General features: G+C 34.8%; 1 protein-coding gene across 1 annotated transcript in view; it reads left to right on the forward strand.

The window, feature by feature from the left end:
• The window catches only part of LOC148618092 (conserved oligomeric Golgi complex subunit 4-like), a 34,551-nt gene that overhangs the window by 17,003 nt on the left and 4,916 nt on the right, over nucleotides 1–12,632 (forward strand). The window contains exons 11-18 of the mRNA XM_088585958.1: nucleotides 870–915; nucleotides 1,378–1,496; nucleotides 3,862–3,947; nucleotides 4,285–4,504; nucleotides 5,040–5,102; nucleotides 6,196–6,252; nucleotides 6,572–6,718; nucleotides 8,282–8,365. Coding sequence (XP_088442084.1) covers nucleotides 870–915; nucleotides 1,378–1,496; nucleotides 3,862–3,947; nucleotides 4,285–4,504; nucleotides 5,040–5,102; nucleotides 6,196–6,252; nucleotides 6,572–6,718; nucleotides 8,282–8,365 — 822 coding nt within the window. The remainder of the gene's footprint in view (nucleotides 1–869; nucleotides 916–1,377; nucleotides 1,497–3,861; nucleotides 3,948–4,284; nucleotides 4,505–5,039; nucleotides 5,103–6,195; nucleotides 6,253–6,571; nucleotides 6,719–8,281; nucleotides 8,366–12,632) is intronic.

The following is a 12,632-nucleotide window of genomic DNA, read 5'->3' on the forward strand; positions in this document are numbered from 1 at the left end:
TGTATTTCAGAGAAGTTTAATGAATGAATGAACTTTTTTCTCATAAACTTCATATTACATAGTTAAAGAGAAACATATACAGTAATGTATATATGTTTCTCTTTAACATATATACATTACTGCAATTATATGCATGTGTGAAAAATACAATACGTAATAAATTTAGAAGATTAACCCGGAGGACTGACTTTCATATTTATCAACTTTACAAATCTGCTTCATTTTTCTAAAACTATAATATTTGTTGTGTTGAACAGATTATCAAACTTAAAAATGTTAGGATTTTTCCAACAATACTCAGAAAGTAATTTTTTTCGAACTTAAGTTTAAGAATTCTGAGAATTTCGCTATTTTTTTTTCTCTGTGATGCAAATTAAATGAAACTTTTTATGTAGAAAGCAGTGATATATGGAATGTTCCTTGTGTAAAATATTTCAATTAATTCACACTGTAAAATAAATTTGGTCATTTCACTGTCTGACTTTCTCATGCCAAAACATTACTACAAAAATAGTGATCGGCTGATCTCTGAATTTAAAATTTACTGGTATGTTGGAAACAACAATAAATTAGGGAGAAAATAGGATAATTAATTGGTTATCATAAATAACCAAAATATAATAACTCATACCTAGAAAGCTCCAAGATTTAACTTGTGTACTGAACAAGTTTGGCAATACTTGTTAAGTCTATGTTTTTTATTCACTCCATTAAATTATCCTATTAGTCACACATCAAGGAAAGTTAGACCAACAAAACAAAATACTGCAGGAATAGACATAGTACAGTAGTAATGACCTCAGTGTGAACACATACTGATGGTTGTCTATCGTGTGCTTCTATTATCTTTGTCTGACTCTACTTTACAGAATGACTTTGAAGCAGGATATCAAAATGATGATGCTGTTCTTAAAGGTAATAAAGAATCTGAAGGACCATTTGTTGTTCCTTAAATGTTTATTATAGCTTGTGCAAAGAATGTATCTCCCTTACATTAAATTCTGCAATCAGTGTTTCCATGTTAAAATTGTGTTGGCTGGATTATTGAAGTCTAAGTTGGGTGAAACGTCAGCCTGTGGACTTTTTCTTCTTCAAGCTAGAACATTTATAACATGTTTCAGCATGTAAGTCTACTACTATTCCAGTAATCCAACATTTACATTCTCAAATTATGTAATATCTGCTGATATATCTGCTAATGGAAGTTAAAAAATAATCAACTGACAAAACAAGTTAATTGGTCAATTCATGCTGGAAAAAGCTAGTTTGATGTTAGGTCTGCTCTCTTAGTTCCTTTGGTCTAACAAAGATTGTTTAATGTAGAACTATGTTCAGTAATTGAATTATGTGTAGATTTGTGTGATGATATGTTTTCAGAAAAATTATCAGATTTAGAGGTATTCCTAGATAACTGTGATTTAAAAAGACTAATGCAGGAACTGATAGGGAGCTATATTATGATGGAAGAATATTTCATGAGAGAAATGGTACTTAAGGTTTGTATTATAATTCCTTCAGTTCACAGCAAGTGATTAAATATGACAGCAACATTTATAACCACCATGTGATTATTGCTCCTCTGACAGCTGTTTTCTTCAACCATAATGACATTAAACAGTGTCCTAGCTAGGGCAAAATGGAGGAGCACCGCACTGCGCCCCTCTGCCCCTATCGAGTACCCCTTTAGTGCCCATTTACAATTATCTTAATGGCCCTTTAAGATTTCCACTCTTGTTAATAAATTACCCCAAGCCAATTAACTACATCCTGTCATGATTAACCCTCAGGTAAACCTCAGGTAATTATCGGTGATCAATCAGCTGACCAGGGTTATCAGATGATGATTGACAAGTAGAAAATGAATTTCGTTTGGATCTATAACAATTTTATGGACAGCCAATCATTGGTTAATAATTAATTTCTACTGCACAATTAATTTTACAAATATTTTCAAGTTAACAGGTCTAAATTTTGTAGAACTACCGGTGTAAACAATTGCATGTTGCACATGTTTGTTTATTCAAGATGTCAGTTACCTCCCTTATAATTTCAATATTTTTAAAATTTTCTATAAAATAATATTCCTTTTACTTACATAAGATTTTGGTATATGATTGAAGCAATATTGAATATTTGTAATATTCCATGCAACATTTCTCCTCATAGTATATGTCAAAAATGTAAAGAATGACTTACCCTTATCACCACTGTGAGATTACATGCCTCATCACTGCTAGAACAATGACAAATCTTGCCCACACAACAATCTGATCATATTAAATCTGTTTTCTTAACTCTTTCATAGGGATCTTAAAGCTTCAGTGATACATTATCAGCTTTATCACCTCTATATATATATATGTGTGTGTGAAATTTCTTAAGGCACTTGGTCATCTGAGAAAGGTCTTTCAATACAATAAGGGTGTCATGCATATATTAATCATGCAGTCAAATTTACTCAGTTTGCGAATTATGATGCAACCTTCATTCTCAAAAGTTGGCTGGTAAGAATACAAATTACTGACTTAACACAAACATACAAAATCAATGTCCCTTTTTTGTTGAAAAAAAAAAACGTGCTACGTGTTAAAGTGCCCTCTTTCCTGTGCCCCTCTATTTTCAAATCCTAGCTAGAACACTGGTAAATATAAACTCATGAAAATTTTGAAAATTGTTACTCACAATTTAAATGATTGTTAAGCCACTGTATATAAATTTCATGTGACAGGTATAAGAGAGGTAATTTAATAAGTCTATAGGTGATTTTTAATTGTCAGTGTTAAAGCTCTATTTACAATTTCTTAGAACAATAAACATTTTGCTCTAAAAATTGTTAAAATTGTTCATTTACTGATAAAACATTTAATGCCAATTTAAGTCTTTAATGCACATGATTCATTTACCTTTGAATTTTGCTGTCAATGTTTTAATTAATTGAAGATGAATACTAAAGACATACTAGTGCTACAGTATACATATATATACAGGCTGTTTACTTTTCCCATAAAGTGTTTTAAATTCAGAATTACTTCTCCCATATATTGTTGTAAATTCAGAATTACTTCTCCCATATATTGCTGTAAATTCAAAAATTATTGCAAAAAAATGTGACTAACTTTCATTCACATGAATAATTTTAACCCTCATTATGGAATTTTCAACATTATTGATGAGAGATGTTTCTCAGAACAGCAAAATGAATTTGCTTTTTTTTTTTTTTTAAATAACAGAAAGACAATAATTACTACATACATTGATTTCTGAATTGACAGTGTATAAATTCATAATGAAGAATTTCATTGTGTTTCTAAAGAGAATGAAATTATACCTACAAGTACAATAATAATAGGAAAGAGTGAATAACCAAAATATGATCACGAGTGCCGGAGAACGCCTAGACTAAACGAGTGTATGGAATTTGTTCCGTGCACGAGTTAAATCTTAAAGCGTTCTTGGCACGAGTGATCATATTTTGGTTATTCACGAGAACCAATTGATTATCTTATTTATTATATAGATTTCCTTCATTATTCATTGTTATTTTCAACACAAATTTAAAATTTTGTGTACAGCCGATTGATATTTGTGTTGTGACGTTTTGGCCGGAGAAAGCACGAGAGTGAAATTACCGATTTTATTTCACAGTGTGAAGTACCAAAAAAAAAAATTACACTGGGAACAATCGGTAAAACACTGCTATCTATATAATAAATATTATTACTGATACTTAAGTACAAAAAATCTATTAGTATTATAGGTAGATGTAGATCACATGGTAGAAAATATGAAGTGGTATTTCACTTGTTAGATGAAAATCTATCACCTGTATGTATTATTTTCATTGTTTCTTTTATATTACAGGCGGTAACCATGGATACATTAGATACAGGTCAGCCAACATCCAGTATGGTAGATGATTCTTTCTTTATTGTTAAAAAGTGTGTTCGGTTAGTATACATTTTGTATCATGTCAACCAGTTTGTATTGACCTGTAATCATCAGAAATTTTACCATACAGGAATTATTCCGACTTTGAAAAAATTGAAGCAAAAATTTTTCAAAAATTTTATATGCAATGGCATCTGTTGGTTTAAGTTGTTTTTTTAGATTGAATGAATTTCACTACTTTGTTGAAATTTATTTTTTATACCTCCCCTTTCAATAATAAAAAATTGTTATGCAGAAGTATTTATCTTGGCAATTTATTGAATATCTTTATTCAGTGTTTGTTTTGCCATTTCAAGCTTCTGTTGGTGTATTCTAGGAGGTCTATGTGTATTTTAGGAGATCTTTATCTAGCAGTAGTGTTGATGGAGTGTGTGCAATGTTAAATCATGCTTGTACTGTGATAGAACAAGACTTTCGTGAAGTGTTACATTCTCGGATACGGAGTGGATTTCCATCGGATCAGTATCTCAGTGTTGCTTATACAATGGTACAATCTAGTATACAGCAAGGAAAGTTACAGAGTTCAGATACAGAGAAAGCTAAAACTCAGTTTCTGGTAGGTTAATATACTGTAAACAATTGTCATGTTGTTATCTGTCTGTCCACCTAAGAATCAGGTAAAATTTCCATTAAATGACTCATACTAAAAAAGGCATATATTTTTATTTTTGATGTAAATTAACATTTGGTTCATGGATTTCAGAACTATTTTTCATACCAAGCCTCCTGATTGATATTTGAAGTGAAAGTTATATAAGTATGTATTAATAAGTGCTAACTTCCTTCAGTAGAAAATTTCAAGCATCCCATTGAATCCACCCATGCTAGAAGAAAGAAAAAAAAGAATCTTTGGTGATTTTCAGTACTCTGAAATACACATTGACAATAAAAATACATTGTCTTTAGACCATTTTACCAAGCCTGTATGATTCTTAGGTCAACAGCTGCTTTATTCTGTATTTTCATGACTACTTGTCTTTTTGACAAAAAGATATTGGTTTGCATTCATTAATTACATACAATTTAAGTTCAATTTGGAAATCTTAAATTGAATGTCATTTTGTATTGAAATGTATATTTTAATTTTTCAGACGACACTTAATAATGTAGAAGCCAGTTGTGAGTATTGTCAATCATTAAAGACAATGTTAGAGGTATGATCATATACTCAGATAACATAATCATATAATCAAAGCATGTAGAAAGTTCTGTAAGGGACTAATAAATCAATTAATTCCAGTCTGTAAAACAGAACAATACTTTGACTAGACACTAATTCATGAAGTTTTATTGCCTTTTCTTGATTACCAACCTTCACACACTAGATAAAGTGTGAATCACTTTGATAACAGGCCATACATACACTAGATAAAGTGTTAATCACTTTGATAGCAGGCCAACAGGCCATACATACACTAGATAAAGTGTTAATCACTTTGATAGCAGGCCAACAGGCCATACATACACTAGATAAAGTGTTAATCACTTTGATAGCAGGCCAACAGGCCATACATACACTAGATAAAGTATTTATCACTTTGATATCAGGCCATTCTTACACTAGTTAAAGTGTTAATTACTTTGATAGCAGGCCATTCAAGCACTAGATAAAGTGTTAATCACTTTGATATCAGGCCATTCTTACACTAGATAAAGTGTTAATCACTGATAACAGGCCATTCATGCACTAGAAATGGTGTGAATCTCTGTGATTACAGTCCATTCATGTACTAGAAAAGTGTAAACTCCAGTGATTACAGGCCATTCACACACTAGATAAATTGTGAACCCCAGTAATTACAGGCCATTCATGCACTAGAAAAAGTGTGAACCCCTGTGATTACAGGCCATTCACAAACTAGTTTGGTTACCTCTATGAATTCTAGCTAGACACACCCAACGGGAAATATGATTTCCTTTTTCTTGATTTGCTGCCAGACACACACCTCATAAAGTGTGATTGTCATGTTCTAAGTTACTAGCCACATACACACTACATAAATTGTGAATCCCTTTATTTTTATGACAGGCCAGGCGCACAATATAAAAAAGGATCACCTTCTCTTGAATACTAGAACACCTATGAATAAAGTATGAATCATTCCTCTTAATTACCATATGAAATGTATATTCATTGAGCTGACATTTTTCATCCTAGAGGGGTTGTTGTCTTTTTGACATATTCTCCATATCCATTCTTTCTATATGTTTGTACTTCTAGAAATACAAAATTCCTTATTTTTTCAGTCTGAAGTTTCAAAGTCCTTTCAACAGTGCTCAGAGCAAAATAGAGCAAAACTGGAGGTAACAAAAACATGCACTTATAGTTCTGCCATATTTTCATTATTGTTGATATGTACAGTAATGTTGCAGGAGGAAGAGAGTTGACCTATACATTTAATGCTGTATGAGTAGACAATCTCTTAATTAACTTTGTTCCTGAACAAAAATTCATACAACAGCAACATGAAAGGAAATTTTCAGCAAGATCAATAAAATGTTTTAAAAATAGCCATTTTGGAACTTTGGAGATTGAACCAATATTATTGGAATAGTCTGTCCAAATAAGATGGTTTCACTGTGTGATTTTCATTTAAACTTGTGCCTTTATTCCATATTTCAGAGTTGTTTATCAGATTTAGGTGCTGCAGCCAACAGATTTAAGGAAGTATTAGATTTTGGATTTACGCAGCTACAATCCAGTGCAGTCAAACCCAGAGTAAAACCCCTCACTGATAGTTATTTATCGACGAGTCATAATTTAACAGAGGTCAGTCAATATAAGTGCCACTCTAATTCTTTGAAAAAGATATCACAGGTGTCGCGCTGGGCCCTGCCAATGTCGCAATTTGCAATTTTTTATTTAATCTGGCAACAAAAATAACCAGTTGGCGATTTTCTTGGCGCCTAGGTTTTGTTTATAAAAATTAACAGAAGTCTATCAGCAACAGATATTGATATTGTCTCTTATTAAACAATTATGTTGACATCTGGTCAGAGTTAATTGACATGACCAATTTACGACTGAAGGCAATTAAAGTTAATTAGACCAGTTGACCATGACTGACAATACCCTCATGGGAAGTGTCTATCCAATGTAACTATATTGTTGAGCCAATCAAAACTCTCATCATCTGGTCATAGGTAAACACAATTATGGCCATGTGCATGTGGCTACATACAAGCTTCACAGCCCTGTTTAATAATGTGATACATTCAGAAACAGATTTACCTTATAACAGAATAAATTAAATCCAATTAACAATGATTATCCCATCAGGAAGTGTCTAAAACACTTCGAAATGAAAGAATTGATAAAAGAAAATGGATGACATTTGTTTACACTTTTGCTATGTGACTTTTTTGGTGGGAAAATCGGTAAACAAATAGAATGGGGATTCCCAATATCTAATATTTAGGAAATACTATTCAGATATCAAGATAATTAAATGGGGACACAATTAATAGTCCATGGTACAAAATGTAGTTTGCTAGAAATTTTTATCAATTGAAAAAAAGAATCAGGTTTGATTAAAATATTAAAAAAATGTCAAATTATATTGTAAAACAAATTAGACCATAAAGGACAAAAATGAATATGTTTTAAAATCAGGGACTATACGAGAATAGTAATATAAAGTCCTTGATCGAAAACACTTGTTTCTGCAGAATTACTTTATTATTTTGCATATGAAAAGTGACAGACTAGAGCTAAAACCCTGCTTTATACATGCATCATGGGTACATGTATGTCATGAATGGAGAGCTATGAATTGACAAAGATATTCATCAGTGGATTTAATATTGTCATATTTTCCAAAAAAATTATACAATTTTTTTTCACACCCTTTGGCTCTAATTTTTGAAAATTGGCGACAAAAAAATTGCAGCTGGCAATATTTCTGGCAACAGAATTTTGGAAGCCAGAGAAGCCCTGTATCATATTAACTTATACTTGTTAATGGGCTTCATGGAAATGAGGGAAAAGGCATAAATTTTAGCATGTGTTTATGAATTACAACTCCCATAATTTAAATTGGAGAAAAAATACTGTGAAAGTACTTTTATTCATGGATACCAAATTTTGTGGATAAGGTAAGAAACACAAGTTCGTGGATTCTTGAATTTGTGGTTTTGAGGTTTTCAGTATACATATCAAAAGAATATATTCCTAGGATAATGACTAGATTGTGAGAACAGACACTCACACACGGAGCATGGACCAGGTACACTAATAGGGTAAGCATCCTCTGCTTTATATATATATGTATATAAAATACCTTAATTTGCACACTTCCATGTTTTCTGAGTATTATAGTTTATCTTTTTACAGGAGGATTTCTCTAATTATGAGGCCAATGATCCATGGGTCCAGAATTGTATTGTACAGTTAGATACCATGTTAGCAGCATTCAAGGTGAATAATTTAATGATTTTATCGTTATTATTAGCAACAATAACTATTACACAGATTTCATAAGAGGAACCACTTCTCCTTCAGCCTATTCTTAATTTAAACTAATTCTCCAATCTGTATGGTAAAATTTAGTTTGAAAAATCAATCACTATTGAAAGAGGATGTATATTTTTGCATCTGCATATGTAGTGTTCATATTACACTCATGCGTTATGCCAGAGCTTGCCGAAACTATGCAGACTTTTTGTATCGCGCTAGAATTCTAACAAATAGACTTCTGGAACAGGGTTATGTTGCTACAAAATTGAAGTCATCACTACAGAAGTTATATGGTTTTCATCATGAACTCGTGGATCATTATGGTGTATCCATCTGCACCATGAAAACTGATTTGTTCAACGTGTCATAGTTTCCTTTTCCCTTTTCGGACTGGACTTTTTTATGAGCAACTTGGCAAGTGTTTCTAGAAAAGCAGAGGACGCTTACCCTTCCAGTGCACCTGGTCCATGCTCCCAGTTTTTAGTGGAGTCCAAGTATGTATAATTTTAGTTACTTTATGTTCTTTGTTGTGTTTGTCTGTTTTTGATGTCTGGTCTTTGTTCCTGGATTACATTCTTTTGATTACTGCTGTAACCTTGGTTCCCTTGATTACTCTTTGAAAATGATAATGGGGAACTGAACAGAATTACTGTGCACACTTGAATGTAACAGACAGTTATGAACGAATAACATTAAGGTTGGGAGATGGCTGATAGGAGCTTAAGTCACATTTAACTTTAAATATTCATTCAGCAGAAAATGCTCACAATGATTTCTGAATTAACAAAATTCAAAACATACTGTCAAGAGAGAAGAAACAGTGAAGTGATACAAAACTCAAAAGATACCTAGGTACATTCCCAGGTTATTATGTTTCGAGTCAATCCTAGGTACAGTTCCAGGTTATTTATGTTTCCAATCAGTCCTAGGTACAGTTCCAGGTTATTAATGTTTCCAGTCAGTCATAGGTACAGTTCCAGGTTATTAATGTTTCCCATCAGTCCTAGGTACAGTTCCAGGTTATTTATGTTCCCAGTCAGTCCTAGGTACAGTTCCAGGTTATTAATGTTTCCCATCAGTCCTAGGTACAGTCCCAGGTTATTTATGTTCCCAGTCAGTCCTAGGTACAGTCCCAGGTTATTAATGTTTCCCATCAGTCATACGTACAGTCCCAGGTTATTTATGTTCCCAGTCAGTCCTAGGTACAGTTCCAGGTTATTAATGTTTCCCATCAGTCATACGTACAGTCCCAGGTTGTTAATGTTTCCCATCAATCCTAGGTACAGTTACAGGTTATTTATGCTTCCAGTCAGTCCTAGGTACATTCCCAGGTTATTTATGTTCCCAGTCAGTCCTAGGTACAGTTCCAGGTTATTATGTTTCCCATCAGTCCTAGGTACAGTCCCATGTTATTATGTTTCGAGTCAATCCTAGGTACAGTCCCAGGTTATTTATGTTCCCAGTCAGTCCTAGGTACAGTTTCAGGTTATTAATGTTTCCCATCAGTCCTAGGTACAGTCCCAGGTTATTTATGGTTCCAAGTCAGTCCTAGGTACAGTTCCAGGTTATTTATGTTTCACATCAATCGTAGGTACAGTTCCAGGTTATTTATGTTCTCAGTCAGTCCTAGGTACAGTCCCAGGTTATTTATGGTTCCCAGTCAGTCCTAGGTTCAGTTCCAGGTTATTAATGTTTCCAGTCAGTCCTAGGTACAGTCCCAGGTTATTTATGGTTTCCAGTCAGTCCTAGGTACAGTTCCAGGTTATTTATGTTTCCCATCAATCCTAGGTACAGTCCCAGGTTTTTATGTTTCCCATCAGTCCTAGGTACAGTCCCAGGTTATTTTTGTTTCCCATCAGTCCTAGGTACAGTTCCAGGTTATTTATGGTTCCCAGTCAGTCCTAGGTACAGTTCCAGGTTATTTATGTTCCCAGTCAGTCCTAGGTACAGTCCCAGGTTATTTATGTTTCGAGTCAATCCTAGGTACAGTTCCAGGTTATTTATGGTTCCCAGCCAGTCCTAGGTACAGAGCCAGGTTATTTATGTTCCTAGTCAGTCCTAGGTACAGTTCCAGGTTATTTATGTTTCGAGTCAATCCTAGGTACAGTTCCAGGTTATTTATGTTCCCAGTCAGTCCTAGGTACAGTTCCAGGTTATTTATGTTTCGAGTCAATCCTAGGTACAGTTCCAGGTTATTTATGGTTCCCAGTCAGTCCTAGGTACAGTTCCAGGTTATTTATGGTTCCCAGTCAGTCCTAGGTACAGTCCCAGGTTATTTATGGTTCCCAGTCAGTCCTAGGTACAGTCCCAGGTTATTTATGTTTCCAGTCAGTCCTAGGTACACTCCAAGGTTATTTATGTTTCCAGTCAGTCCTAGGTACAGTTCCAGGTTATTTACATTTCCCATCAGTCCTAGGTACAGTTCCAGGTTATTTATGCTTCCAGTCAGTCCTAGGTACATTCCCAGGTTATTTATGTTCCCAGTCAGTCCTAGATACAGTCTCAGGTCATTTATGTTCCCAGTCAGTCCTAGGTACAGTCCCAAGTTATTATGTTTCGAGTCAATCCTAGGTACATTCCCAGGTTATTTATGCTTCTAGTCAGTCCTAGGTACAGTTCCAGGTTATTTATGGTTCCCAGTCAGTCCTAGGTACAGAGCCAGGTTATTTATGTTCCCAGTCAGTCCTAGGTACAGTTCCAGGTTATTTATGGTTCCCAGTCAGTCCTAGGTACAGTCCCAGGTTATTTATGGTTCCCAGTCAGTCCTAGGTACAGTTCCAGGTTATTAATGTTTCCCATCAGTCATACGTACAGTCCCAGGTTATTAATGTTTCCCATCAATCCTAGGTACAGTTACAGGTTATTTATGCTTCCAGTCAGTCCTAGGTACATTCCCAGGTTATTTATGTTCCCAGTCAGTCCTAGGTACAGTTCCAGGTTATTATGTTTCCCATCAGTCCTAGGTACAGTCCCATGTTATTATGTTTCGAGTCAATCCTAGGTACAGTCCCAGGTTATTTATGTTCCCAGTCAGTCCTAGGTACATTCCCAGGTTATTTATGTTCCCAGTCAGTCCTAGGTACAGTTCCAGGTTATTATGTTTCCCATCAGTCCTAGGTACAGTCCCATGTTATTATGTTTCGAGTCAATCCTAGGTACAGTCCCAGGTTATTTATGTTCCCAGTCAGTCCTAGGTACAGTTTCAGGTTATTAATGTTTCCCATCAGTCCTAGGTACAGTCCCAGGTTATTTATGGTTCCAAGTCAGTCCTAGGTACAGTTCCAGGTTATTTATGTTTCACATCAATCGTAGGTACAGTTCCAGGTTATTTATGTTCTCAGTCAGTCCTAGGTACAGTCCCAGGTTATTTATGGTTCCCAGTCAGTCCTAGGTTCAGTTCCAGGTTATTAATGTTTCCAGTCAGTCCTAGGTACAGTCCCAGGTTATTTATGGTTTCCAGTCAGTCCTAGGTACAGTTCCAGGTTATTTATGTTTCCCATCAATCCTAGGTACAGTCCCAGGTTTTTATGTTTCCCATCAGTCCTAGGTACAGTCCCAGGTTATTTTTGTTTCCCATCAGTCCTAGGTACAGTTCCAGGTTATTTATGGTTCCCAGTCAGTCCTAGGTACAGTTCCAGGTTATTTATGTTCCCAGTCAGTCCTAGGTACAGTCCCAGGTTATTTATGTTTCGAGTCAATCCTAGGTACAGTTCCAGGTTATTTATGGTTCCCAGCCAGTCCTAGGTACAGAGCCAGGTTATTTATGTTCCTAGTCAGTCCTAGGTACAGTTCCAGGTTATTTATGTTTCGAGTCAATCCTAGGTACAGTTCCAGGTTATTTATGTTCCCAGTCAGTCCTAGGTACAGTTCCAGGTTATTTATGTTTCGAGTCAATCCTAGGTACAGTTCCAGGTTATTTATGGTTCCCAGTCAGTCCTAGGTACAGTTCCAGGTTATTTATGGTTCCCAGTCAGTCCTAGGTACAGTCCCAGGTTATTTATGGTTCCCAGTCAGTCCTAGGTACAGTCCCAGGTTATTTATGTTTCCAGTCAGTCCTAGGTACACTCCAAGGTTATTTATGTTTCCAGTCAGTCCTAGGTACAGTTCCAGGTTATTTACATTTCCCATCAGTCCTAGGTACAGTTCCAGGTTATTTATGCTTCCAGTCAGTCCTAGGTACATTCCCAGGTTATTTATGTTCCCAGTCAGTCCTAGGTACAGTTCCAGG

This window comes from Perna viridis, chromosome 5, assembly GCF_037379345.1.
Source record: "Perna viridis isolate PV_CMFRI_1.1 ecotype Kerala chromosome 5, ASM3737934v1, whole genome shotgun sequence".
Lineage (NCBI taxonomy): Eukaryota > Metazoa > Mollusca > Bivalvia > Mytilida > Mytilidae > Perna > Perna viridis.